The sequence below is a fragment of the Dendrobates tinctorius genome, unplaced genomic scaffold (genome assembly GCF_039654945.1).
Source record: "Dendrobates tinctorius isolate UK_male_01 unplaced genomic scaffold, ASM3965494v1 ptg000139l, whole genome shotgun sequence".
NCBI lineage: Eukaryota > Metazoa > Chordata > Amphibia > Anura > Dendrobatidae > Dendrobates > Dendrobates tinctorius.
In genome coordinates this window covers 970250-995353 of record NW_027361807.1, presented here as the reverse complement: position 1 = coordinate 995353, position 25104 = coordinate 970250, and the positions used below count along the sequence as shown (strand labels likewise).

Below are 25104 nucleotides of genomic sequence, written 5' to 3'. Positions count from 1 at the left end.
GAGGAGGAGAGCAGTCAGACCCAAACACATCCCACTCACTGTCCTCCCCTCACTCCCCTCCATTCTCCTGCTTTCTCTACTTGCTGTCATCTTCTGCTTCTAGTCCCTGTGGTCATTGTGTGCCCATATCTGATCCAATAGATAGATATATGTGACTGCTACATCCATTTGTCCAGTGGAGCTACTTTTCAGAAGACCATCTTCTAGTTCCTGGAGGAGGGCACCATCATAAAGTCCAAACCTGGCCAGAACAGGATCCTTGCACAGGGGGTGAAGTCCTCTTCTACATCTTTACCAGTGCCTCCAGGATTTTAGGAGAATTTATCTCTGGTCCACTATAGGAACTAGCCCAGGAGTCTGCTCCGAGTGCTACTGGGTAATGCCCTTCACCCCCTGCCTCCTGTAACCTGCCCCAGGGGCAGCACCATGTTCCTGCCTCCAGCCAGGAAAGGCTTCTCTATTGAGGCTTTAGTGGGTCCAGACCGAAGTCCAGAGGAACCTCTCAGACCCACTGCCTTAAAGTACCCAGAGCCAGGGCCAGGCTTGCCACCTGTCCCTCTTCGCCCAGGGATCCGTCTTCTTGGGGCCCCAGATCTGGTCTTCCCAGAGCCGCCTCCCAATCCTTATGGGCACACCCTGGGCATCCCCCAGCACCGCATCCTGCACAGGGACCCGCTCAGCTTCTGCCCATGGATCCTGCGGCACCGACTGCCAGGTGAGTCCTGCCCCAGGGGCAACCAGGGATGGGTGCGGGGAAGCCCCCTACAAATGGGGGTAGCTTATCCAGATTCTATGACATCATATACACACAATGTAGAGGTGACCTAAACATCCCATCCAGGGTAGAGACACTGAAACACATGGCCCAGACCCCTGCCCCAAATGTAGGCTAGGAATACAAGAAATTATACTCTCAATTTACTGCTTTCTACAGAATGGAAACTCGTCTGTTATTGGAGTTTTTTAATCCCAATTTTACAACACAGCGAACTGTATGGTGCAAATGGCGATTCCTGGAATTTACTGCTAATAATGACCTGTCAGATTCATCTGTATTAGTACAGGCACAGAGCAGTGTCACACCTCACACCTTGTAATTAGCACCCTGCTGCAACCCTGCGCTCATTACTCCCACTCCACTGGATCTAGTGTAATGGCAGATCACAGCACAGCGCCACTGCGTATGGCAGCGCCATCAGCATGCCAGCGTCACCTGCAAGAAACTGGAAGCACACAACTGGGGAGAACAATATTAGATAGATAGAAAGATAGATAGATAACAGATAGATAGATAGATAGATAACAGATAGATAGATAGAGATAGAATGATAGATAGATAGATAACAGATAGAATGATAGATAGATAACAGATAGATAGATAGAGATATAATGATAGATAGATAGATAACAGATAGATAGATAGATAGATAGATAACAGATAGATAGATAGAGATAGAATGATAGATAGATAGATAACAGATAGAATGATAGATAGATAACAGATAGATAGATAGAGATATAATGATAGATAGATAGATAACAGATAGAATGATAGATAGATAGAGATAGAATGATAGATAGATAGAGATAGAATGATAGATAGATATGTGATAGATAGATAGATAGATATGTGATAGATAGATATGTGATAGATAGATAGATAGATATATATGGGATAGATAGATAGATAGAGATAGAATGATAGATATGCGGACAGATGATAGAGTACTGAACAAAGACAATGAAATAGAGAGGTATGTATAGATAAATAAACAGACATATAGTAGATATTACATTTATATGTAGATAGATATAAAGTGCTAGATTTTTTATGTTGATAACATAGCAAAGAAATTCATGTTGAACGTTAAAATGTATGTATACATGAAGACACAAATACATACAGTATGTATACATTATATCTAACTCTGAATATATGTTTATATATACATGGTATGGACTTCCCAGTTTACAAATCTACTAATATATGTATTCATTCAATTATTTATTAGACGTACCGTATGTAACATTTACCATTTACTGAGTATTTATACAGTATATATATATCTATCTATCTATCTATCTATCTATCTATAGTTAGTGAATGTTAAATATACCTAATAAATGCATATCTATTAGGACCCTTAGAAGCTGTGAAGTCCATAATTCCACAGACATTCCACCTACAGCACATAATTTCAGGTAGTGCAGGAATATAATATCTAATTTGTTAATCCAAAAAAGAGATTTATGCATATGTGAGTATAACAGTGTTACTAATTACTAATATAACAAGATGCCACCTTTATAGAGAAAATATGCAAATTTTGCAACATTATGTATCTAGTATTGTGTGAAACAAATATTTTAAGATTTTTCACATTCAAGAGGAAATGTGTATGTATTATTGCAGTCAATTCCATTTTCCAAATATCCTAGTAGTAACTAGTATAGGAAAGAGATGTAAAATTTGTGATCAATTATAAAAAATACATCAGTATGGTGTGTTTTCAATGACATATTTTGCACTCTTTCTCTTTCAAGATATATATATATATATATATATATATATAAATAAATATATATGTGTGCAGATATATATTTACAAAAATACATAAATCTATATATACATATACGGTATGTATTTTTGTTGTTTATATCTTGCAGCACTATGTACTGATACAAAATGATGGTATTAGAATTATAAAATTAGTGGACTGGAATTATATAATAAATACTTTTATTGTGAATCAGGTATATAAAAAATATTTTATATATATATATATATATATATATATATATTTATTTATCCCAAAAAATCTCAATTCCAAGCATCAAAGAGGCCTATATTCCATTTCTCCAGCCAGCTGTTTTTTTTTCTCCTTCTATTGTGCTATAAAAATGCCAAAGGAAAACTGATGTAGGAACAAGTCTCATAGATTTCTATAGGATCGTCCCTACTCATTTGGTGTATCAGTTTTTGCGCTGATAGTGGCGTGTCAGAAATTGTTACATGTTACATTTTTTACCGGTTTTGCAGTAAAAACTGGTAAAGAAACCGAATGACAACTGATGCTGTTTTCAAATCTGTTATGATCAGTTGAGGCATAAGAAAATTAATCCTGATGCCACGAACAAACGGAATCCGGTGGGATATCACTTTTCGATGCCATTTCTTGTCATACAGGCAAGAAAAAAATAAAAATATATATTATGCACGTAAAAAAAAGTATTGGAAATATGGTTAGAAATGGATAAGGCTACTGTTTCACCTTCCGCACACCATTTTATAACTGGGAATTTCCTGGGTAACGCCTCCCCTTATCATGACTAGGTCGCTGCATTAGGCCTCGATTAGAGTATATAGCATATGGAAGAACAGAGTACAGAGATTCATATTCTGTGACTATATGGTCATTTCAATCTGGGCAAACAGATATGTTCCTATAAATGTCTCCCATTTCACGAGGGGCTATTCCAGTGTACACAGGTGAGCCCCCTATGGCAGCTGAAAGGCGTCATTGTGTAATGTCCCCTCCTATGTATTGTCCCAGGAAAACCTACAATCCAAATATACATCTCATCAAGGTGATCAGGACAAACGGTTAGTGGGGATATTGCATGGGAACCTGGGATTATGTAAATATCAGGCCCTGGGGCCAGGATTATACTTTGCAGACTCGGTGTAGGTTCTAGAAAGCAAATCCTATTAATATGTGGCAGTAAAAATCTCTGTGGATTCTAGTTGGTGCTTCAAATTTTCAAATCTGCAGGATGCGGTTTACACTGTGAGATTTGGGTAGAGTTTTTCATGGTTTTACAAATTTCACTTAATCTGTGCATGGAAAAACATGACAATCTGGTAGAATTTTTCTACAGATATCTGCTTTGTCCCAAGCCCACTCTCTCCCTCACAAAGCTGGCAATGAGACCTGACCTCTTTGTGTTTAACCAGAAATTCACAAAGCTGGCACAAACTTACTACACAGTAGTAATGGCCTAGTGGCTGGAGGACTATACATAGCAATTACTCAGGGGAATAGTTAGAGGGAAAACACAATGTATCGGTCTATCTATCTATCTATCTATCTATCTATCTATCTATCTGTCTGTCTGTCTGTCTGTCTGTCTGTCTGTCTAAATATAAAAGACATAGCAGCACAAACTTGAGCAGATTTTGGGTGCAGTACTAATGCAGTTGTCCAACACAAAATATAAATTGAAAAAAATCAGGCAGCACTCCACAATTTTTCCTTGAACTGGAGTGCTGCCTGATTTTTTTCTATCTATCTATCTATCTATCTATCTATCTATCTATCTATCTATCTATTTATCTATCCCATATCTATCTATCTATCTATCTATCTATTTATCTATCCCATATCTATCTATCTATCTATCTATCTATCTATCTATCTAGTATCTATCTATCTATCTATCTATCTATCTATCTATCCCATATATAATCTATATCTATCTATCTATCTATCTATCTATCTATCCCATTTCTATCTATCTATCTATCTATCTATCTATCCCATTTCTATCTATCTATGTATCTATCTAGACAAAAAAGAACACAGCAGCGCATGTGCATGAATCTAGGCCATGTGAAAACACAGAAAAACATTAAAAACATTCAATTTAGATTAAACTTCTCAAAATTTTTCAAATAATTTTTTACAAAAATTTTTTTTGACTTACAGTAATAGATGAAAAAAGAAGGTTCTTAGTGCACAAATTGGCCAGTTCATGTATGCCCATCAACCACGGCAAGGTGTCCTCCCTCTGGGTCCCTGGTCTATAGTATAAGCCACTTCTGGGCCACTATATATCATGTATCTATCTAGTATCTATCTATCTATCTATCTATCTATCTATCTATCTATCTATCTATCTATCTCTACCCATATTGTGGCATGGCAGTAGTAGCTTTGTGCTGTGAGTGATTTGTAAATGTTTATATGAGTAGAATCCAAGTAAACCAGAAGGAAAGTAGAAATGAATGATACACTAAAATCATATAATCACTTTCACTGTGGGCTTAGTAAAGTAAATCCCCATCAACTGTTTGCTTGTAAGTTCTCTGTAATTACCTAAGATCAGCATAATTAGGTGTGAGAAACACTTCGTCTATTGCAGAACCTTGTGACATTACTTAGAATAAAATTCTAGCCAGGGTGCGTTTTCATTTGTAATCGGTAAGAACAGTTGACTATAATTTTTACCTTTTTACAGTTTATAGTTTTTTTTTCAATATCAGCTATGGCCTAGTGGTTATGGCTAAAAATAATTGCAAAAAAAAAGTTATTTATATTGTTTGTAAATGTTTTCTTTATAGCTACAACACTTTTATGGGAAAGACCATCCTTAAGGTTGGATTTACACCACCACAATACGATTTTAAGGTCCATATGACGACTGCAATATCCAGTCCTTCTGTCACTCCAAATAAACTGGATTTAAATAATGTATACTCATCTATACGGGAGACTATGGTGAAGTGAAAGAGGCTGAATCTATATTCTGGGATGCTGTAGCTGTGATAATAAATTGTACGAAGCGTTGTCGTTTATCACTGTATTGCCTGTAAATGCTTTACATTATACACTGCCACGGAATATGGCGGTGCTATATAAAATAATCAATCATCTAATAGGAGGGTTAAAAAGAGTAGCCATAAAAACCTTTTCATTACAGCGATAAAGATTTTCACTTGCAATATTTTTAAGCTGATGGGTTTTCCTCCTGATTCTGACTGTCCCACCATAGGACTAGACCAAATTTCGACCTAATTTCTATCAGTGGATCACCCATCCGGCATTGGAGGAGTCACTTGCATCTGCGCTTTTGCGCTGATTCACAAGTGTCCTATTAGTTTTTATGGATTATCTAACCTTTGTGTGCGATGATAGCAGAGTTTACATTGCCTCTGGAAGTATGTTGACCTATGAGGATGTAAAGCCCTTGGAATAACTTGGACTTGATATGTGCACTTATTTAATTTAAGAAAGATTTGTATTTTGTGTAAATGATCTGCACTGCTAGCCGTGCAAAATAAAATAAAAAAAATAAGTCTTGGGGTCGTAACATTCAAATAAATAATTAATGGCCTTACGCTATTAAATATCTAATCCGTAAAAATATACTATTTTTTAAGTTTTTTTTAAGTAATTTTTAATGCCTCAACTTCAGAAAACCTTGTAATTTTAATCGGTTCCATTAGGATTGAGAAATGAGAATGGAAATGGATAAAGCCAAACCAAAGCTATTAGATTTTACTGTAATGCAAAAAAAGTACGGTAATCTTAATAGGACATAGAAATGATGTTGTCATGGTATAAATATTAAAATCCTTAAGGATATAAAGTTATTCTCGGGCTTACTGTGCGCTGCTTGACCGGAATGAAATCACCACAATGTGAGAAATTTGACCATTTAATTCCCTACGCGTTTCAAAGTGTGAACCACTTCTTCTTCAGGGGTTGACATGGTATAAATATTGTAATTTTTTGTGTTGTACACAATACATATACATTAAATGCAAAGCCAAACTGCTAGTCTCAACCCAAGCCATACAACTATGTTATTAGAGAACAGGAAGACAATATAATCCAGCTTTTTAATTTTAGTGCCTATTTCAGGAATTTTTTCATGTTTGAAGAGCCTAATAATAGTAATAATAAAAAAAAATTACATATAAAAGTAATTAGAATTACGTTATTTATTGACACCTTAAAGTACAAGCTTGCAATGTCCAGTGTCCAGATAATATTACCATATCATATCCTTGTAAAACCTACCATATGATGTTCTCATAACATCATTTAATACACTAGCATCCAGATCATACTGCCATATTGTTTCCACATAAAACTACCATATAGTGTTTGCATAAGGCCATCATTCAATGGTCAATGTACCAATAATATTGCAATATAGTGTCCATGTAAAACTTACATATACTGTTTACATAAGACCATCATTCAATGCTCTACTGTCCATATGATGTTGCCACACAGTATCCGCATAAAACTGTTATGTAATGTTCAGATAAGGTCATCATCTAATACCTTAAGTGTCCAAATTATATTGCCATATAATATCTATATACAAATATAACATAGAATTTATATAAGATAAGACCATCATTCGATGCTCAAGTGTCCTGATGATGTTGCCATACTGTTCCTATGTAAAACTATCATACAGTGCTCACATAATACTACAGTTCATATGATATTGCTATACAGTGTCCAAGTAAAACTACCATACAGTACTCACATAGTACCATCCATCATTCAATGATTTAGTGTACAAATAATACAGTGTCTATATAAAAATGCCATATGGAGTTCACATAAGACCAGGAAAAATTGCCATATAGATTATTTTTAAGACTACCATGCTTTGCTCACATAAGACCAGCATTCAATGCCTTACAGTCAATATCATAGTGCCATACAATATTCATGTAAAACTACCATACAGTGCACAAGTAAGACCATCATTCAATGCTCTACAGTCAATATGATAAAGTATTTATGTGCCATACAGTATGTATCATTCAATACCTTAAGTTTCCAGATTATATTGCCATACAATATCTATATAAAATATAATACAGTGCTTACATAAGACCATCATTCAATGCTCAAGTGTCATGATGATGTTGCCTTACAGTTTCCATGTAAAACTACCCTACAGTGCTCATATAAGACAATCATTCAATGCCCCCCAGTCCATATGATATTGCAATGCAGTGTCCAAGTAAAACTAGCATACAGTGCTCACATAAGACCACCATTCAATAGCTCAGTGTTTACATGATATTGCCATACAATGTCCAAGTAAAACTACCATACAGTGCTCACATAGTACAATCATTCAAGATTTGGTATACAAATAATACAGTGTCCGTATAAAACTGACATATGGAGTTCACATAAGACCAGGAAAATGGTCTTTGCAGCTTGTTACTTAGTACGTTGAAACATTATTTTCTAATAAATACAGGACAGTGTACCGGATCATTTACATGATCTAGGCCAAGCTGGCTCTCCGGGACCATTCCCAGTGGACCCACTGAACAGGGTTGTGGGCAGTTTATTCTCCATAAACCTGTCCAGTAGCAGAAAGATTTCTATAAAGCTGCATTGGACAATTCCGTACAGTACTCTGGAATACTAGTGACATTCCACTTGTCTGTCTATACATTTGCTGTTGGCTCAGTGGAGTGATATTGCTCAGGCATTGTAGCAGCCAGAGTGGCATGGTTGTAGAAAGATATATGATTATTGTTTCAGCTATTTGGCGTCCTATAGTGGCATGCCAGCATGTCCAATCTTGTTCATTTAACATAAAATGATAAGGCTTTAGTAAATGCACAGTCCCTAGGGGTGTAAAGTGGTCAATGTAGAGCTAGATGAATCAAGAAGGGAAATCAGGTTGTTTTCCCTATGTTTAAAAAAGTATCCATGACACCATGTGCCTCAGGTTTATTCTACCGGGCCACATGATGCATTGTATGGTAGAGGTATGTGCTAATCCACTAATTGTTACCAAGCGGCATAATCAGCACCTAACGTTTATATGAAACCTGAACTATAATTCTAAGCAATGCTTGATAACTACCATTCACATAATGACTTATTTTAAAGCTACCCAGAAGCAGAACCTGCTATTTATGTGACGGGTAATTACATACAGGTAACCAAATTCTCACTCCAAGTCCAAAAAGCTCCACCTTTCTGAGCTTCTGACAAATTGTATCACTGTACCAACAATCTTTAATAAATGCTCCTCCATCCACTACTGGTGGCTGTCTTCCACATGCACACATTGAGTATTTGGTGAAATTTTTTACCCCAGTATTTGTAAGCCAAATCCAGGAGTGGAACGGTCAGAGGAAAAGTATAATAGAAACACGTCACCACTTCTGGTTTTATCACCCACTCCTGGTTTTGGCTTACAGGTACTGAGGTAAAATACTGAGGTAAAAACTCACCAAATACTGATCATGTGCACTCAACCTAAGAGAAACACGTCACCGCTTCTGGATTTATCTCCCACTCCTGGTTTTGGCCTACACATACTGAGGTAAAAACGCACCAAATACTGATCATGTGCACTCGACATAAGAGAGACACGTCACCACTTCTGGATTTATCACCCACTCCTGGTTTTTGCTTACACATACTGAGGTAAAATACTGAGGTAAAAACTCACTAAATACTGATCATGTGTACTCGACATTAGAGAAACACGTCCCCACTTTTGTATTTATCACCCACTCCTGGTTTTGGCTTACACATACTGAGGTAAAATACGGAGGTAAAATAGTCACCAAATACTGATCATGTGCACTCGACATAAGAGAGACACGTCACCACTTCTGGATTTATCACCCACTCCTGGTTTTGGCTTACACATACTGAGGTAAAATACTGAGGTAAAAACTCACCAAATACTGATCATGTGCACTCGACATAAGAGAGACACGTCACCACTTCTGCATTTATCACCCACTCCTGGTTTTGGCTTACACATACTGAGGTAAAATACTGAGGTAAAAACTCACCAAATACTGATCATGTGCACTTGACATAAGAGAAACACGTCACCACTTCTGGATTTATCACCCACTCCTGATTTTGGCTTACACATACTGAGGTAAAAAACTCACCAAATACTGGATGTGTGTATGTGGCCTTTTTTTTTTTGTCATGTGCTTCATTTTTCTTACTCTATTTACTTACTTATTATCTAATTCCTTGGGGTTTTGTCAATGTGACATTTCATAGCATAGATAGCTAAAATGAAAAAGTAGGTTATTGGGATGCCAAGATTTCCCCCCAATTTGTATTCCCCTCACTATAGAAATCCATTAGTGATGAGCATACATGCTCGGGTGTTATCCGAATATCATGGGCGTGCTTGAATATTATGTTCGAATCCCTGCGGCTGCATGTTACGTAACTAACAGGCAATCCCTGCATGTGTTGTCGCGAATCATGCAACCGCAGGGACTCAAACATAATATGCGAGCACGACCAACATACTCAGAAAACACCAGAGCATGCTGCTCACTCATCACTAAAAGCCATCGATGGGCAAATGACCTATGTTTAACCAGTTATAGGCAGTAGTGAGACTCTTACATTGTCTACTCATTGTTTGGTCAATCTAACATACATCCTATCTAATGTCTGATGGAGGACAATAGTGTTTTCTTGTTCACTCTTGGGTCCATATGGAGAACTGGAAATTTTGGAGAAATACTTGGGTAGATTGACAGGTATGCCATTGATTACTCTGCAACTTTTTTCTGCTAAGGTTGGCTGCTTTTTAGCACAGCATAAAAATATTGTTAATTTTCTCCACTTCGCATATTGTCTTCATGAGTGAAAACCGATTTGTGGCACAATTTTATGTATGAATGCTTTGAAGGTTACTAAAATCTATCCATATGACTGGACCTTATGGTATCCAAGGTGGGAACAAATAAATACCTCAGATTTTTCAGCTATCCCTATATGACATGTCAAGAGTAGGTTCATATCACGCGCCTTCTGATCGACAGGACTATTTTAAAGATTCTGCCAAACATATGTCCTATACATATGTCATCATGTCATATCACATCATACATCTGCTATATATATTTTTTTTCAATACAATTATTAAAAAAGCCATTGTCAACTATATTTTCCAATATGAATGGTAGTCAGAATACACAATTCTTTCAGCGTTTTTGCTGCAGATTTCACCTATACTAACGAGTGGGGAAAAATCTGCAAAAATTATGTAAAAACACCATTGCAAAAAAGTGTCAAAAACACACCTATTTTACGCTGCGTTTTTCCTGCCAAGAGATGCAGAAATGGTGCAGAAATTTCTGTACTAAATGCTTAACATATGCATATACCCTTAAGTGGCATTGTGTTCGATGTACATTACAATGATAAACTGCAAATATTGCACATCATACGATAGTAATTGAGAAAAAAATACTTTATTATAATAAATATAAAAAAAGTACATTAAAAAACAGGGTAATATAAAGGGCACGTCCTCACAAACATGAGCTGAAAACAAACTACATGTATAAGTAGTAACAATTAGTAAATAAATAATCTACACTGACAGGTATATTATACAGGAGCAGTGTGAAGTAAAACCCAGTAAAAGGTAGGGAGCGTAAAAACGCCCAAAATATACATTTAATAGCCAGTAAGCCTGGAAAACAGTACAAAAAGGTAAATGTAAATCGTGGGATGCAACACAACTCAAACTGAGCCAGAAATAACATGGATAAGTAATGATGCATAGCAGTGATTATGGAATTATTGTACACTGATCGGTGGTGTAGCATGAAGCTTATAGGCCTCAATGCAAAATCTTTAACAGGACCCTCAGCTATCACAGGTCTTAAATAGTAATAGTATTGGGCCCCATAGTTTTTTGGGCCCCTTAGGCTCCAGGGTGATTGCAACCCCTGCACTTACTGTGGTTACTATAGATACTGACATATGACAGTATAAAAGGCAGTATAAACTAAATCCTAGCAGAAAGCAGGGAGGGTAGAAAGACCAAAAGTACTTAAAATACTTAAAAATGATAAAAATCAATCAAACAATGTAACTATAAACCATAAAATGCAGTAAAACCCTGATGTACGTTTCGCTGATGTAGCGCTTATTCATGGTGATAAGTGAGGTGAAACTTATATAGTAATATATAATAATATACATATTATATAATATATTAATATACATTGACTTAGGGCAGTATATCTATCTATCTATATATATACTGTATATATACTGCCCTAAGTCAATGTGTATTAATCCTATACTCACTACTAGGAATCCCTTCTTCTTCACGTTATTTGTGGCTCACTCTTGGTTGCGTGGCATCCCGTGGTTTGTATTTATCTTTTGGTACTGTTTTTATGCTTAGTAGCTTTTCAGTGTACATTTTGGGCATTTTTTATACCCTCTGCGCTTAACTGGGTTTTACTTCACTTTACCCTTCTATAATATACTTGTCAGTGTAGATTATTTACTTACTATGTATTACTACTTATCCATGTAGTTAATAGCTCATAATTCTGTGCGGATGTGGTCTCCATATTATCATGTTTTTGAATGTACATTTTTTCCATGTATTATAATTAAGTATTCATTTTACATTTACTACTCTATGGAATGAGATATTTGTAGGCGTTTACTATTATATCGTACGCAGAATACTATATATTATTATTATATTATATATCTATTATTAATACTATATATTATAATATAGAGTACACAGAAGTCAATATTTTTCCGTTTTATTAGTTAATTTTTAAGCTAGGAATTGTTCTGAAAGAAGCATAAAAATGAATATATCTTTAACGATCTGACCTTTATACTTACTGACTCATTTACTCTATAAGGTTGTCGTTTCCCAAATGACACATGACCCTTAGTGTAGTGCGTTTAGCTGTGTCATCCCCCAGGTTATGTGATGGCTGACCTAAAGGCTCATTTGCGTGAAACGTTTATTTTTTTAGACATGAACAATTACAAGCAATTGTAACAATAATTACTTCATACGGAGACAGTGGAAAATATTAAGTCTTAGGTATTAAAAATAGAACTTGCCAATGATAAAACTGTTAATCAATGTGAAAGAATAAGCATAACCCCACTGTATGGAAGCTTAACCTGCTGCTCATTAGGTGCAGAGAGAAATATAACAAATGGCGAGACTTATTGGCGAGCTTATGGTATTAACAGCACCTAGCATTCTCCTAATTTACAGCTAGAATCACGGGTCATCTTCTTACCCCCCTTAGTAGTGATCGTGTGTAGGTGAAACCCAATATTTCCTATAAAATGGTTATGTGAATGATATCATAGGTCCAATAATATGAAATATCTCCAGGTTAATACGACTGTGAAAAGTAACGTCTTTCCTACATGTGAGAAGAAATATTTTTATGTAAAAAAGATAAAATTTTTAAAAGGAGGGATAATTTTATTTGCTGAAAAAGAAATGTACCTTCATCTGGCAAGTTTATGGCAGAGAGTAAAAATAGTTTTTTTTTTCTTTTTACATGTATTTGATAATACATATCTCCAGAATATGTTTATCTGATTGGATTTTTTTTTTTCAGATAATTTTCTTGTTTTACAGAACAGTGAAATGTTAATGATCCATGTGATAGGATGATAAGCAAAAATGTATCAACATCAATTTCATGACATTATTGGCCAGCGTTTAGTATAGTTTTGTTTACTATGTTATAGGTATTGAAATTTTACTTGAAAACTTTTTTACACCCAGCTGGTACACCAGGCTCTTATAACTCTGCCTATAAGGGCGCAGTCAGACGGCCGGGTAACACGGACGACGATCATGCCGCAGTGCATGGACTGGCTGGCAGCTCTCCTGTCCTGAGAATAGCAGCCTGTAGTTCTTTGCAGCGCTCATGTTTGGGTCAGGAGAGCCGCTGGCCAGTCCGAGTATTGCCATGTGATCATTGTCCATCTGACTGTGCCCTAATAGTGAATAAAAGTACATCTATATTATCCTTGTTTTATTCTCCTACTATGTGAGCGGTTTTACACATATATAATCATATTCACATAAATCTTGCTCCACCTATAGAGAGAGATCTGCCTTGTCTTCTCAGAAAAGTAGATTTTATTACACATAAATCAATTCCTACATTATATAGGGAAGAATAACCGGAATAACTCAGACTTAGTAAATTAGCTATACGTATAGATTTAATTTTATGTTGTGATTAATGCACATACAAATGATCTATAATATAGTATAGTAGGATGTAGTCATGTTGGTATTGATAGGTCTCAAAACAGCTGGTTACGTAATACTTGTCACATTATATATTTCGACAAAAAATAATATTTCAGGAAAAAAAGAGGATAAAAATGGTGGAACCTTCTCACATTTTTAAAAAGATTTTCAAAAAATGGCCACATAGTTTGGGATGCATTAAAACAACAACCTAAATTATACTCACGGGGTAAACCTCCAGATAATTAGGGCCACTACTCCAGCGGTTTGGCCGGTGTTTATATATATATATATATATATATATAATTTTTTACTTTCTATTTTTACTACATCTCCAGTTTTCTGAAAATGTTCCAAAAATTTCGGACAGCCCCTTTAAATGAAATGCCAACGAGCTCTTTCTTTTCTAATAAAAAAAGAAACAAAGACGGGCGATGACTACTCTTATACGTGGACTGTTAGTGTCTGTGACGTTTTTCCAATTACTATGACCATCTTTGACTCCTTTTGAGCTATTTTTGAACCAGTTCTTAATAATATGATAATATCACACCGTAGATTGACCAATCTGTCTGTCTGTCTTTCTATCTAATATATTAATTAATTACCACACCTTACATATTTGTAGTATCATCCATCTTGGCCACAAACCATGTCCATGCAATTGTCACCGATGTAGTATTTATTAGGCTGCACTGATGGTGAATATAAATTGGTGCTTGTTTTTTTACTTACCTTTTGTATGACTCAGTACAGTCATGAAAGAATCTCATTGTATTTTATGCGTGAAAAAGCAGTTGAGTATTTTTTCTCTTTTGCACTAGTCTGTACCTGAAAGAAAATTGTATTACTCAACTCTGCATTTCTTTTATACAATGAAAATATAAATAAATGTAAATAGCATATACACAGTTATACACACATACATTCATAACATATAGTAATATTATACATGTGTTTGTATATATATATATATATATATTTACTGGAAATATAGAGATATATGTGCATGACATGCCACAGTCAGCTTACTCATTTGGTGACTGCCCAATTACTTCTTATGGTTCACTTAATTCATGTAGCTAGGGGGGTAAGCTTTGAAGGGCAGTTCCTGAAGACCCGAGGGCTCCCTAAATACCCTGGAAACCAGTTCTAAATTGATTGCCATTTGGCCTACTGAACATTAGCTCATGACAAATGATGAGCTTTTAAGTATTTTACCACCAGGAGGGTGTGAGCGATGTCCATAATTATGGGTGCACACTTCTATCACAACTAAGGATATTTCTTTGTTGATGATGGCCGTTTTCTTAGTGAAGTTATCAGTGCCATCAATACCATAATTTTTTTCATTGAGAGTGGATACCCGTAGTGTAATATTAGTTTCCCTTATTTTTTCAACTTTGGGGCCTGGTTCTATTTTTGGCATTCAAAAGATAACATACATTTTTAGGATCCTATCTCGATAATGGTGTAGAAGACCCTGGTGGACCTATCTAGGCTTGCACAAGATCTTCCTACAGAGCGTTCAACCATCAAGTCCACATAGCTAGAGATCGACCCGAAGACCATTAAAAAAATAAATTAATATAATAAGAAAACCAGATTCTGACTTACAGCATTTAACTTAATATATTAGCATTACATAGAAATGAATTGGATCTTTTATCCAACATAGCTGAGCCATATGGCAATGAATTATAACTGGATGTTCCTTTGTGTAACAGTCTACTTGTCTGAAATGCCGATAAACACGCCATAAATTTTTTTTTGGAGTGTTTTCTCCCTTTAGGTTTCTATAGAAAGTTTGTAAAAACTCATGTAAAAAAACCCGCAGAGTCAGGTTTTCTGTATTAAGAACCACACTAAAAATATGGGTTAAATTATGCAAATAAATGGGGCAAGATAGCAAAATCACAAGGGTCAGAAAAGTCTCCTACATTTAGGTAACACACTCATGCAGAAAGTGCTGTAATGAGCCGGCTGGTCACAACCATGCTCACATGATGCGGTAAAGGATCGGTGCAGGGCTGAAAATGGATTTGAAATCATATACTGAACATACATTACTGATAGCTTATGGATGGAGAAATTAAAAATTAAAGAAAAATCTCTGTGGTGGTAATAAAGGGCATGTTCATAATGGTGTCTGTTTTTTTTTTTTTGCATTTTGTTGGCATTAGATCTAAACTGATTGATCAATAAATGCATAAATTGCAGTGATGTATTTCTGCACCAGTTACCAGGCAAAATAAAAATGTTGGTGAGGTTTTGATAGAACATTTATTTTTACGGTCCACACCACGTCTGAGAAAGTTGGAGGAACTATACACCGTCATACCTATAGGGAATCTGTCTGAATCTTACAATGCAGCTACTCTGTAGTATATACAAAGACTTTGACACTTTTGGTTATTGCTGTCCGCGGCAGATATATGCTGTTGTATAGGCAAATATTATATATATCCGTTTCAAGAAATGGGACGTGAACCCAACCATCGGTCCCACACAGATCCCGGATCCCTAGTTTGTGTAAAGAATCTAAACAATTCTTGAAGACGTACTCAAATAATATCAATATTATTTCTTTCTCTCTACATTTATGTAGTGATATAACATTTCTATTTTTCTCTTTTTTTTTTTTTTACGAAGGCGAGGAAAATACTCCAGAGAACTATTTACTCCAAGGACCTTTTTCACGAAAACCTAAAAGAATACGGACTGCTTTCTCTCCATCACAACTTTTGCGACTTGAAGGAGCCTTTGAGAAGAATCACTACGTAGTAGGGACAGAAAGGAAACAACTTGCCAACAGCTTGTGCCTCACAGAAACCCAGGTATAACATGGGACGCAAGAAGCTCTATGGGACAGATGAAGATCATGTAAACACAGAATACACGCATATATGTATACATATGCATATATATATATAAAATCCATATTTATATGATCTACATGTGATATATATATATATATACAACACATATATACATATATTCTGTATACTTATTGCTTATGTGAGACTCAGTTTTCTAATACAATGCTATTAAAATTCCCCCTTTTCCTTTAGCATGAGAAATACAGACAGAATGGTTCAATTGAACATTAAGTGAAATAGAAAAAATCCATCATTTGTGCATTGATATGTTCATTTTCTCTAAATCTGTTCGATATGGGAATTAAAGGGACTGTCTTGAAAGCAACAGATTTTTACAAGAAGGCTCAGAATGGGTTAAAAAAAAAAAGAAGTAGTACTTGCATCATCTTTAACCAGTCACCCCGATTCCGCCTGTTTCTCCACCGATGCCGTTATGTTGTTTCAACTCAGGACAATGCTACAGCCAGTGATTGGCTGCAGTGGTCACATGTCTCTGACTTGTGACAATGCCAGAAAGACCTATCAATGATTTTTTTTAACTTTTAACCCATCCTAAGCCTTTAACACTGTGAATTTCACATGCTTTTGTGAACGCATGTATAAAATTGTATATTGTTGGAGGCATATAGGCATGGGCTAAACAGGCTGTTTGAGGTCTTATGGGGCCAAAATATGTTACTGTACATAAAATCTTTTAGATATAACTTCAAAGAGGAATCTATGTTTTTTTAGCAGCTGTTACGGATATAAATCTTTTGATTTGTATTTCTCCTATTGTATTATTGATTACTCTTCTGGGTGGTTCATCGATGGCAGAGATGCTTTCTGTCTGCTGAATTTTGATGAGTGCAACCTAATTATGATGTAAAAAGAGAGCACAGCTCCTTCAGGTTCGCTAGACAAGGGTACGTATTTCGGGAGAGCTGACCAATGCTCATCCTGATGTCTGTGTATATAAAACAGAGAGAACAACACTCCAATAGTTCCTGTTTTGCCTGAAGAGTTGTATTGTTTTTCTAGATCCCAAAAAACATGCATGTGTTTGTATTGTTTGAAACCTATACATACACAGTTAGTGAAAACAAATAGCACACAAGGTAAATGTCCTGGATACTCAGGAAACAGTAATAATTCATGAAAGTTACATAACAAGAAGCAGAGCAACCAATGTTTCACTGGGGTCCTGAGTTCAAATCCCACCAAGGACATCTGCAAGGAGTTTGTATGTTCTCCCCATGTGTGCGTGGGTTTCCTTGGGGTTCTCTGGTTTCCACCCAGACTTTAAAGACATAAAAATAGGGAATCCAGATTGTGAGCCCCTATGGGGACTGTAGAGTTAATGGTGCTATATAAGGAAGTAAAATAAATAAAAAAAATAAATGGTGGTCAATCAGATATACTAAGTAAGGTAGTCTCTGCGGAAGACACGTGGGCACAACAGATGGTGTCACAGCAAAGCCACATGGGTCTGTCAGTGGTACCTATTGTGTACAGTGTGTCCACGTGGTTTTATATATACAGGTAGGCAAATGCTATTGTAAAATAAGAACCTGTGATACCAGTATTATCTGCTCACAGCGAGTGAGAGAATACATCAAAAGGACATGATGATAATAGTAGAGTATGAGTAGACCAACAAAATAAAAGTAGCAAGCATAAGGGATATAACACATGTACTCATAACCCGTAACCCTATAAAGAGTCATATCTAGTGGGATAGATAATCTCCTATTACTAGGGGGTCACCCATGTAACCTATCCAATGCTAGGAGTGAAAAATAGGAACTCAACATTAGGCTGTAAATGTTATAATGTAGTATTACAGTGCAAATATTCATGCAATTAAGTTCTAAAGTGTAGTCAGAGACAAGTACATCAGGGGGCCGGAGCTGGAACATGTCGCTTAAAAATAATACAAACATATGCTGTTTTTTTTAAATCTAGCACAACAATGAAACGCTAGAGGCAAAACCGGCATTATTGGAGCACTCTTTCTTCTGTCTTATATAGACTGGAACTTATTTTTATTCATAGAAGGTTTTGCACCAAATGTGCAAAATATATGAAAAAACTGTACAATTGGGGTTTGATATGTCCAATGCCATATTATATATATTGGGCCTCTATATAGTCTGGTTCTGTTAGAGTAGGTGGAATAATAGATGGACTGCAGAAAAGTTCTAAGAGAAGACATTTAATAGGAAAAAACAAATACTCAGGAGAGCTGACAGATTTTAGGATAAGGATTTTCTCAGATTTAGGCTGTGTGCACACGCTGCGGATTAGGTGCAGATTCATCCGCGCGGATTTTGTAAAATCCGCAGGTGAAACCGCAGGTCAAAATACCTGCGGTTTTACCTGCGGATTGCTCTGCGGTTTTGCCCTGCGGTTTTTCATCTCCTCAATGGAGGAGATGGCAAACCGCAGGAGAATCCGCAGAACGAATTGACATGTCAATTCTTTCTGCGGATTGAAAACTGCAGATAATCCGCACGGAAAATTCCGCACCGTCTGCACTGCGGTTTTTGATTCCCATAGGGAATCATTGTACTGAACACCGCAGCAGAAACTGCTGCGGGTCCGCAGCGGCCAAAACTGCTGCGGAACCACAGCAAAATCCGCAGCGTGTGCACACAGCCTTAGGGCCTTAGGCTGGGGTCACACTAGAGAGGAATACCGGCGAGTGAGAGGCGTAAAAAGCACGCATTACACACGGACAAATGATTCTCTATGATTTTGCTCCCAACAGCCGTATATTTCTCGTAATACGCCAATACAAGTCTATGGGTGCGCTAAAATTACGGATTACACACGGACCAGATGTGTGACTTGTGAGAAATATGCGCCCGGTGTATTTTAGAAAAGCCGGCAATTCAGTGCACTCTACAGTTAACTCACACTGACAGGTTTAATAAAGAAAGAAAGAATAGATATATACACAATAGAATACATATATATATATATACATATATGTCATTGTGAAAAACATATATATATATATATTTATATTTCACAGAGTTCTTCATAGCAGAATAGCCGCTAATTAACTCTATCAAATAATTCCCCAACCCGACATGAAATGACACATGGTTTACATTCAGTAAAGCATTTCATTTCATGTTTTTTTATATGTCCCTGACTAATAATTAGATGAGGGTTTGTGTGCAAAATTTGGGAGTTGTAGTTGTTATTTTAAGGGGTTAATTCTTTGTTAAAAAATGCGTGGGCTTCCCATTGCCCTATATTGGTGGCGAGTGGGTTAATCTAACAAAGGGTTAATGTCACATTCGATTGTAAGGTGACATTAACCCTTTGTTAGATTAACCCACTCGCCACCGCTACAGGGCAATGGGAAGCCCACACATTTTTTAACAACGAATTAACCCCTTAAAATAAAAAATACAACTCTCAAATTTTGCACACAAACCCTCATCTAATTATATGTCGGGTTGGGGAGTGATCTCATAGAAGCCGGCAAGTTAATTAGCGGCTATTCTGCTATGAAAAACTCTGTGAAGTACAAATATATATATATATGTTTGTCACAATGACATGTATGTGTATATATATATATATATATATATACATGTATTCTATGTGTCTATATCTATTCTTTCGTTTGTGTTATAAAACCTGTCATAGGGCTCCATTATATGTCCATTTTGCAAGCCGGCGAGAAAATCTCAGCATACGGATTACATACGGATTACATACGGATGCAGACATGCACAAAATACGCGACCACACCTTGCTTACGGATGACATACGGAGCACTATTTAGGGGTCATTCATCCGTATTACGCCTGTAAACTACGGACAGTATTTTGCGCCGGTTAGTGTGACCCCGGCCTTAGTGAAAAACACACATCATGTTTAGCATATTAAGAAAAAAAATTATTTCACCTCTTAGAATTTCCCTTCACAGCCCACAAAATGATTACGGTACTTTAGAGGTTGCAATTGTTAGCTGGTCATTGAAATAAAGTACATTTTTTTTTTACAAATTTGTTTTTCTGTAGGTAAAAGTGTGGTTTCAGAATAGAAGGACAAAACACAAGCGTCAAAAATTAGAAGAGGAGTGTCCCGAATCGCAACAGAAAAGAAAAAGCAGCCAGCATATCAACAGATGGAGAGTGGCGACATGTCAGAACAGCCCCAAGGACATTGACGTCACATCAGATGACTGACATTACTTGTGTCATAAACTGCACATGTTACATGAACTCGGACTATCAGGTCACATAATCAGGAGTCACCGGCAGGAGAACATCTCTGTCGGAAAATCTGCCTGCGGTATGGACACTGGACAATGCGCTTGAGTCCAAGTCTGTAATTTCATTTATTTTGCCTGGAAATTCTGGCCGATCATTTTTGTCCGAAAATTATCTAAAGATGGAACTCCAGCGATATGTCTAAATATACAATCCGTGGAAGCTGAACCAGGTGACACGACTGAAAAGTGTCAGGAGAGTATAGCAATAAGAAAAAAACTTTTACCTCAGGAATCCCTATTGTGTACGAGATAGAGCATTTGTAAATATATATTTAAAAAAGGAAGATGGCCATATAAGGGGACAAATCCATATTAAACGTGTTGACGGTTGTTACCAAATTTATTTATTAAGGTGTGTACATATTCCTCAGGAATTCAATCAAAAAATCTATTGAAATACAAAAGGCCCAAGAAAGCAAACATTATCTTTTGTTACATAGTAGTTAGAAATCACACTCATTAGTGGCATTCTCCTGTTTAGCGTTCTTCAGTAAGACGTAGGTAAAAAGAAGCACTCACCATTGACATCAGAAGTGAGTGCCGCTGTTTACCCATGTCTTACTGAATAAAATTTATTGTGCGTCTTTCATAAGTTGAGGACCACCATGACTGACAACCATTTCTGGAAAAGCGTTATTTATTACTGAGAGGTGTGTGACAGCTGTGCCAGCGTTTTCTTTGTGCATGATTCTCTTATTTAGCAGTAAGTTCTATCCCCAACCTTCCAATGCATTATTCCTTTTACAGCTTTGTTAGTTTATTTTCTAATTTAACATTGGGACCAATTTTAGTTAAGATCATCCATGGTCAAAACAATAATTGCACTTTTTTATCTACCAAGTGTGACAAAAAGACTCCTTTTCATAAAAATGAATAAAATATCAAATCTCCATCCATGTTAGTAGAGTCTATTAATAGAAGTATGCAATCTAAAGACGCATCTGATTTATAAAATAAATGTATTTCCCATAAAACTGAAAGAAAAATTTGCAGCATCTATTTTTTTTAGTTCTCCGTTCCTCTGTAGTTCTTACTAGAAATTTATGGTAACTTGACAAATGGGTTTTACCACTAGGGGTATTTTAGAGACACACCCCTCTTGCAATGGAAAAGGGTTGCATATTGTTTTTAATTGATTCGTAAATTTACAAGATGGCCTGCAGAGGAACGGCAAAAATGAACATTCTAGGAAATTGCTCCAGATTTGATATTTCATGGGGAGCGCAAGAATTGACCTGTTAGAAGCGGTGAGAAGTCCTATGTAAGGGCCTTGACCTATATCACTACGGGCATGATTTAGCAATATTCTACAGAAAATGTGCATGCATTTATGAATATTTCATCAATTGCTATATTTCCCCACAGATATCAAAATAACAAGCGTCAGATTCAAAGAAGGAATTTTTATGGATTAACCGTGCGCTGCCAGACCATCACTCCTCACAAGTTGTGTGCTTTAAAACATTTAATCCCAACGCGTTTCAAAGTTAAAAACTTCTTCCTCAGGGGATGACATGTACATTGAAACGCGTTGGGAATTAAATGTTTTAAAGCACACAACTTGTGAGGAGTGATGGTCTGGCAGCGCACGGTTAATCCATAAAAATTCCTTCTTTGAATCTGATGATTTATGGCCACGGCGTGGTCATTTGGATGTGCAGCAAGCTGACTTTATTCCTTTATGCCTAATACTCTCCTACACAGGGTGAGTATAACTTATTGTTCTATTTTCTCATTTTCTCGGGTAAGACCCTATTGCGCTCTTTTTCTTTCAGTTTTCATTAAAATAACAAGCGTGCATTACAGTCCAATCTACTATATAATCATCTAATTCTGTCTGTCTGTAACGGAAATCCCGCGTCGCTGATTAGTCGCACCCTGCCGGGGCCAATCAGCGACAGGCGCAGTCCGGCCGCAAATTAGCGCAGCATTCAAACGACGCACGCCACCACTACTGTTGGGAGATCTGAGCCGCTAGCTGCTGATCTCCCGGCGGTTGCCGCGGGTCATCTCCTGCCGCACAGAGGTCAGTGGCGACGCAGCCTGGAGATGACCGGCGCAGCGTTCAATGTGTGGATGGTACCCGGGGACTCTCCTTCAGGCCCTGGCTGCCATAAACCTGTAAAAATAGTATTAAAATAAACGGCCCCGGGACTCTTTCCTTCCTCTCACCACGTGCCCGCCATCTTCCGGTCTCAGTAATGCCTTGCGCGAAAGACTGCTGATGACGTTGCGCTCTCACGTGAGTGAAGTCATCTGCGGTCCTTCGCGCTAAGCATTACTGGGACCTGAAGATGCCGGGAGCGTGGAGAGGAGATCGAGGGCTGTCGGAAGGTGAGAATAACTTTTGTTTAATTTTTTTTTATCTAGAGTACCTGATGCGTTAGAATCGGGCCATCATCTAAAGTAGTATTCTATAAATATAGAAATATTTGTACAGAAATTGCCAAAGTGCTACCATCTCCTCTGTCATTACTTTATTCCCCACAGCTGAAGGTTGGCTACCTATTCTGCACCCCTGTGTCGAAGCCTCTATTGCAGACTGCATCATATTTGATGGGTAAAACTGCACTATATTTCAAGTCAAAATGGCACACACCTTAAATGAATCCTAATGGATCCTAGTGTAAGTCAATATAGTGTTCATTGGGTGCTAGTGATATCCATCGCCCAGCTATTGTTTGTGTGATGATTTCTGTTGTAAACAGACAGCCACATCTCAAATATGAGCAGAGCCTAATGCAAGTAACGTGATACTGAGCGATCTCTGACTTAGGACTTGTGCTGACGACTATATTTTTGGTACGAGTGCGATCTGAAAAAGCAACATCAGATGGCACTCAGACCAATGTTAGTCTATGGGGCTGTGCACATATCCAATTTTTTTCCTTGGATAGAGTCTGTCTGTTGAAAAAAATTGTAGCATGCTCAATTTGCATCCGATATTCGGTTTGCACTCTGTCATGCACGTCAATGAGTCCGTGGAAAAAAATCAGACTGCACTCAGATGACAGCTGAGAGCAGTCCGATTTTCACAGACTGACTTAATGGAAAAGATGTAGAATTTTTTCCCCATCTTTTCCGTATCCAAGGAAATCGTAACACACAATGATCATGCTCTGATCAAACTCTAATTAGTTTGATCCGAGTGTAATTAGCATAATTGGCCAGATTCTCTTATGAGAGAAAAAACTGTTGTGTGACCCCGGCCTGGCCTTATTGTGGCTGCTTTCTCCTGTATGTGGACCAGAATGGACATGAATGCAGGTCGTGTCCAGAGCAGAAAGTAAAAAGGGTAGCTTCATTGACAGCAGGCACTAATATTTCCTTTTTGTCTAAGGCGTTGTCCACTACTTTATATCGTGCCCCCATATATCCTAATAATCAGCCCCCACATTTCCTAACAGCTGCAAACAAGCATATCTGTAAATCTTTCTTATTACTATTACTTTATCGCATGCTTTTATTCTGGCATCTTGCTGTCGGTCAAGTGATTCAGTGTCTCTACATTTCTGATAATGGTTTTCTTCCGGCGACTTACCATCAATCTTCTGAGCGCTCAATTTCGACAACCCTTCATAAACAATCCTGTTGAGGGGGTGTGGTGATGATTCACCCAAATCCAGAGCCTTGAGGAGAGGTGGATTGGATGAAAAGTCACCCGAAGGAAACAATGGAGACCCAATGAATCACAGGACCGGCAGTAAGATGCCAGCTTGAAAGCATGTAATGTAATCAGATATAATATGCCTGTCTGCAACTATTAGGACCGATCAGGGCAAGTAGTGGACAAACCCTTTAAGGACCTACAGTGTACAGGACACCTTGGAAACTTACATCCAGTGCTAAAATTGTAATAATAATGTCCACGGAAGGCTACATGACCACAGTATTTTCATTTACTAAATATTCAAAATGGCACTTTATTGCTATTTTCTAACAGCAGCACCCTGACAACATTTTTTAAATATTCATATTGATCGATTCTATCTTAAAAGGCAGATAACTCCATAAATCTGTCCTATTACTTTTGCTTGACTTTTATTGATCTGATATTACTTCCTATCTTATATTCAAGAGCAAAAGGTCCCCAACCTTTCTGACTTTGGAGCCACGTTCAACTCTAAAAGATGGGCGCCA

General features: G+C 37.0%; 1 protein-coding gene across 1 annotated transcript; it reads left to right on the top strand.

The window, feature by feature from the left end:
* The first annotated feature begins 42 nt into the window (after positions 1-42).
* LOC141048977 (homeobox protein EMX1-like) lies at positions 43-21856 on the top strand. Its single transcript, XM_073545055.1, has 3 exons — positions 43-715; positions 16465-16649; positions 20711-21856. The coding sequence occupies exons 1-3, from the start codon at positions 427-429 to the stop codon at positions 20876-20878; spliced, it is 642 nt and encodes a 213-aa protein (XP_073401156.1). The 5' UTR covers positions 43-426; the 3' UTR covers positions 20879-21856.
* Positions 21857-25104: the final 3248 nt, after the last annotated feature.

Coding starts and splice junctions, on each gene's coding strand:
- LOC141048977 (XM_073545055.1), top strand. CDS start 427: ATGTTCCTGCCTCCAGCCAGGAAAGGCTTCTCTATTGAGGCTTTAGTG. Junction 716..16,464: donor CCTGCGGCACCGACTGCCAG/GTGAGTCCTGCC, acceptor TTTTTTACGAAG/GCGAGGAAAATACTCCAGAG. Junction 16,650..20,710: donor TGTGCCTCACAGAAACCCAG/GTATAACATGGG, acceptor GTTTTTCTGTAG/GTAAAAGTGTGGTTTCAGAA.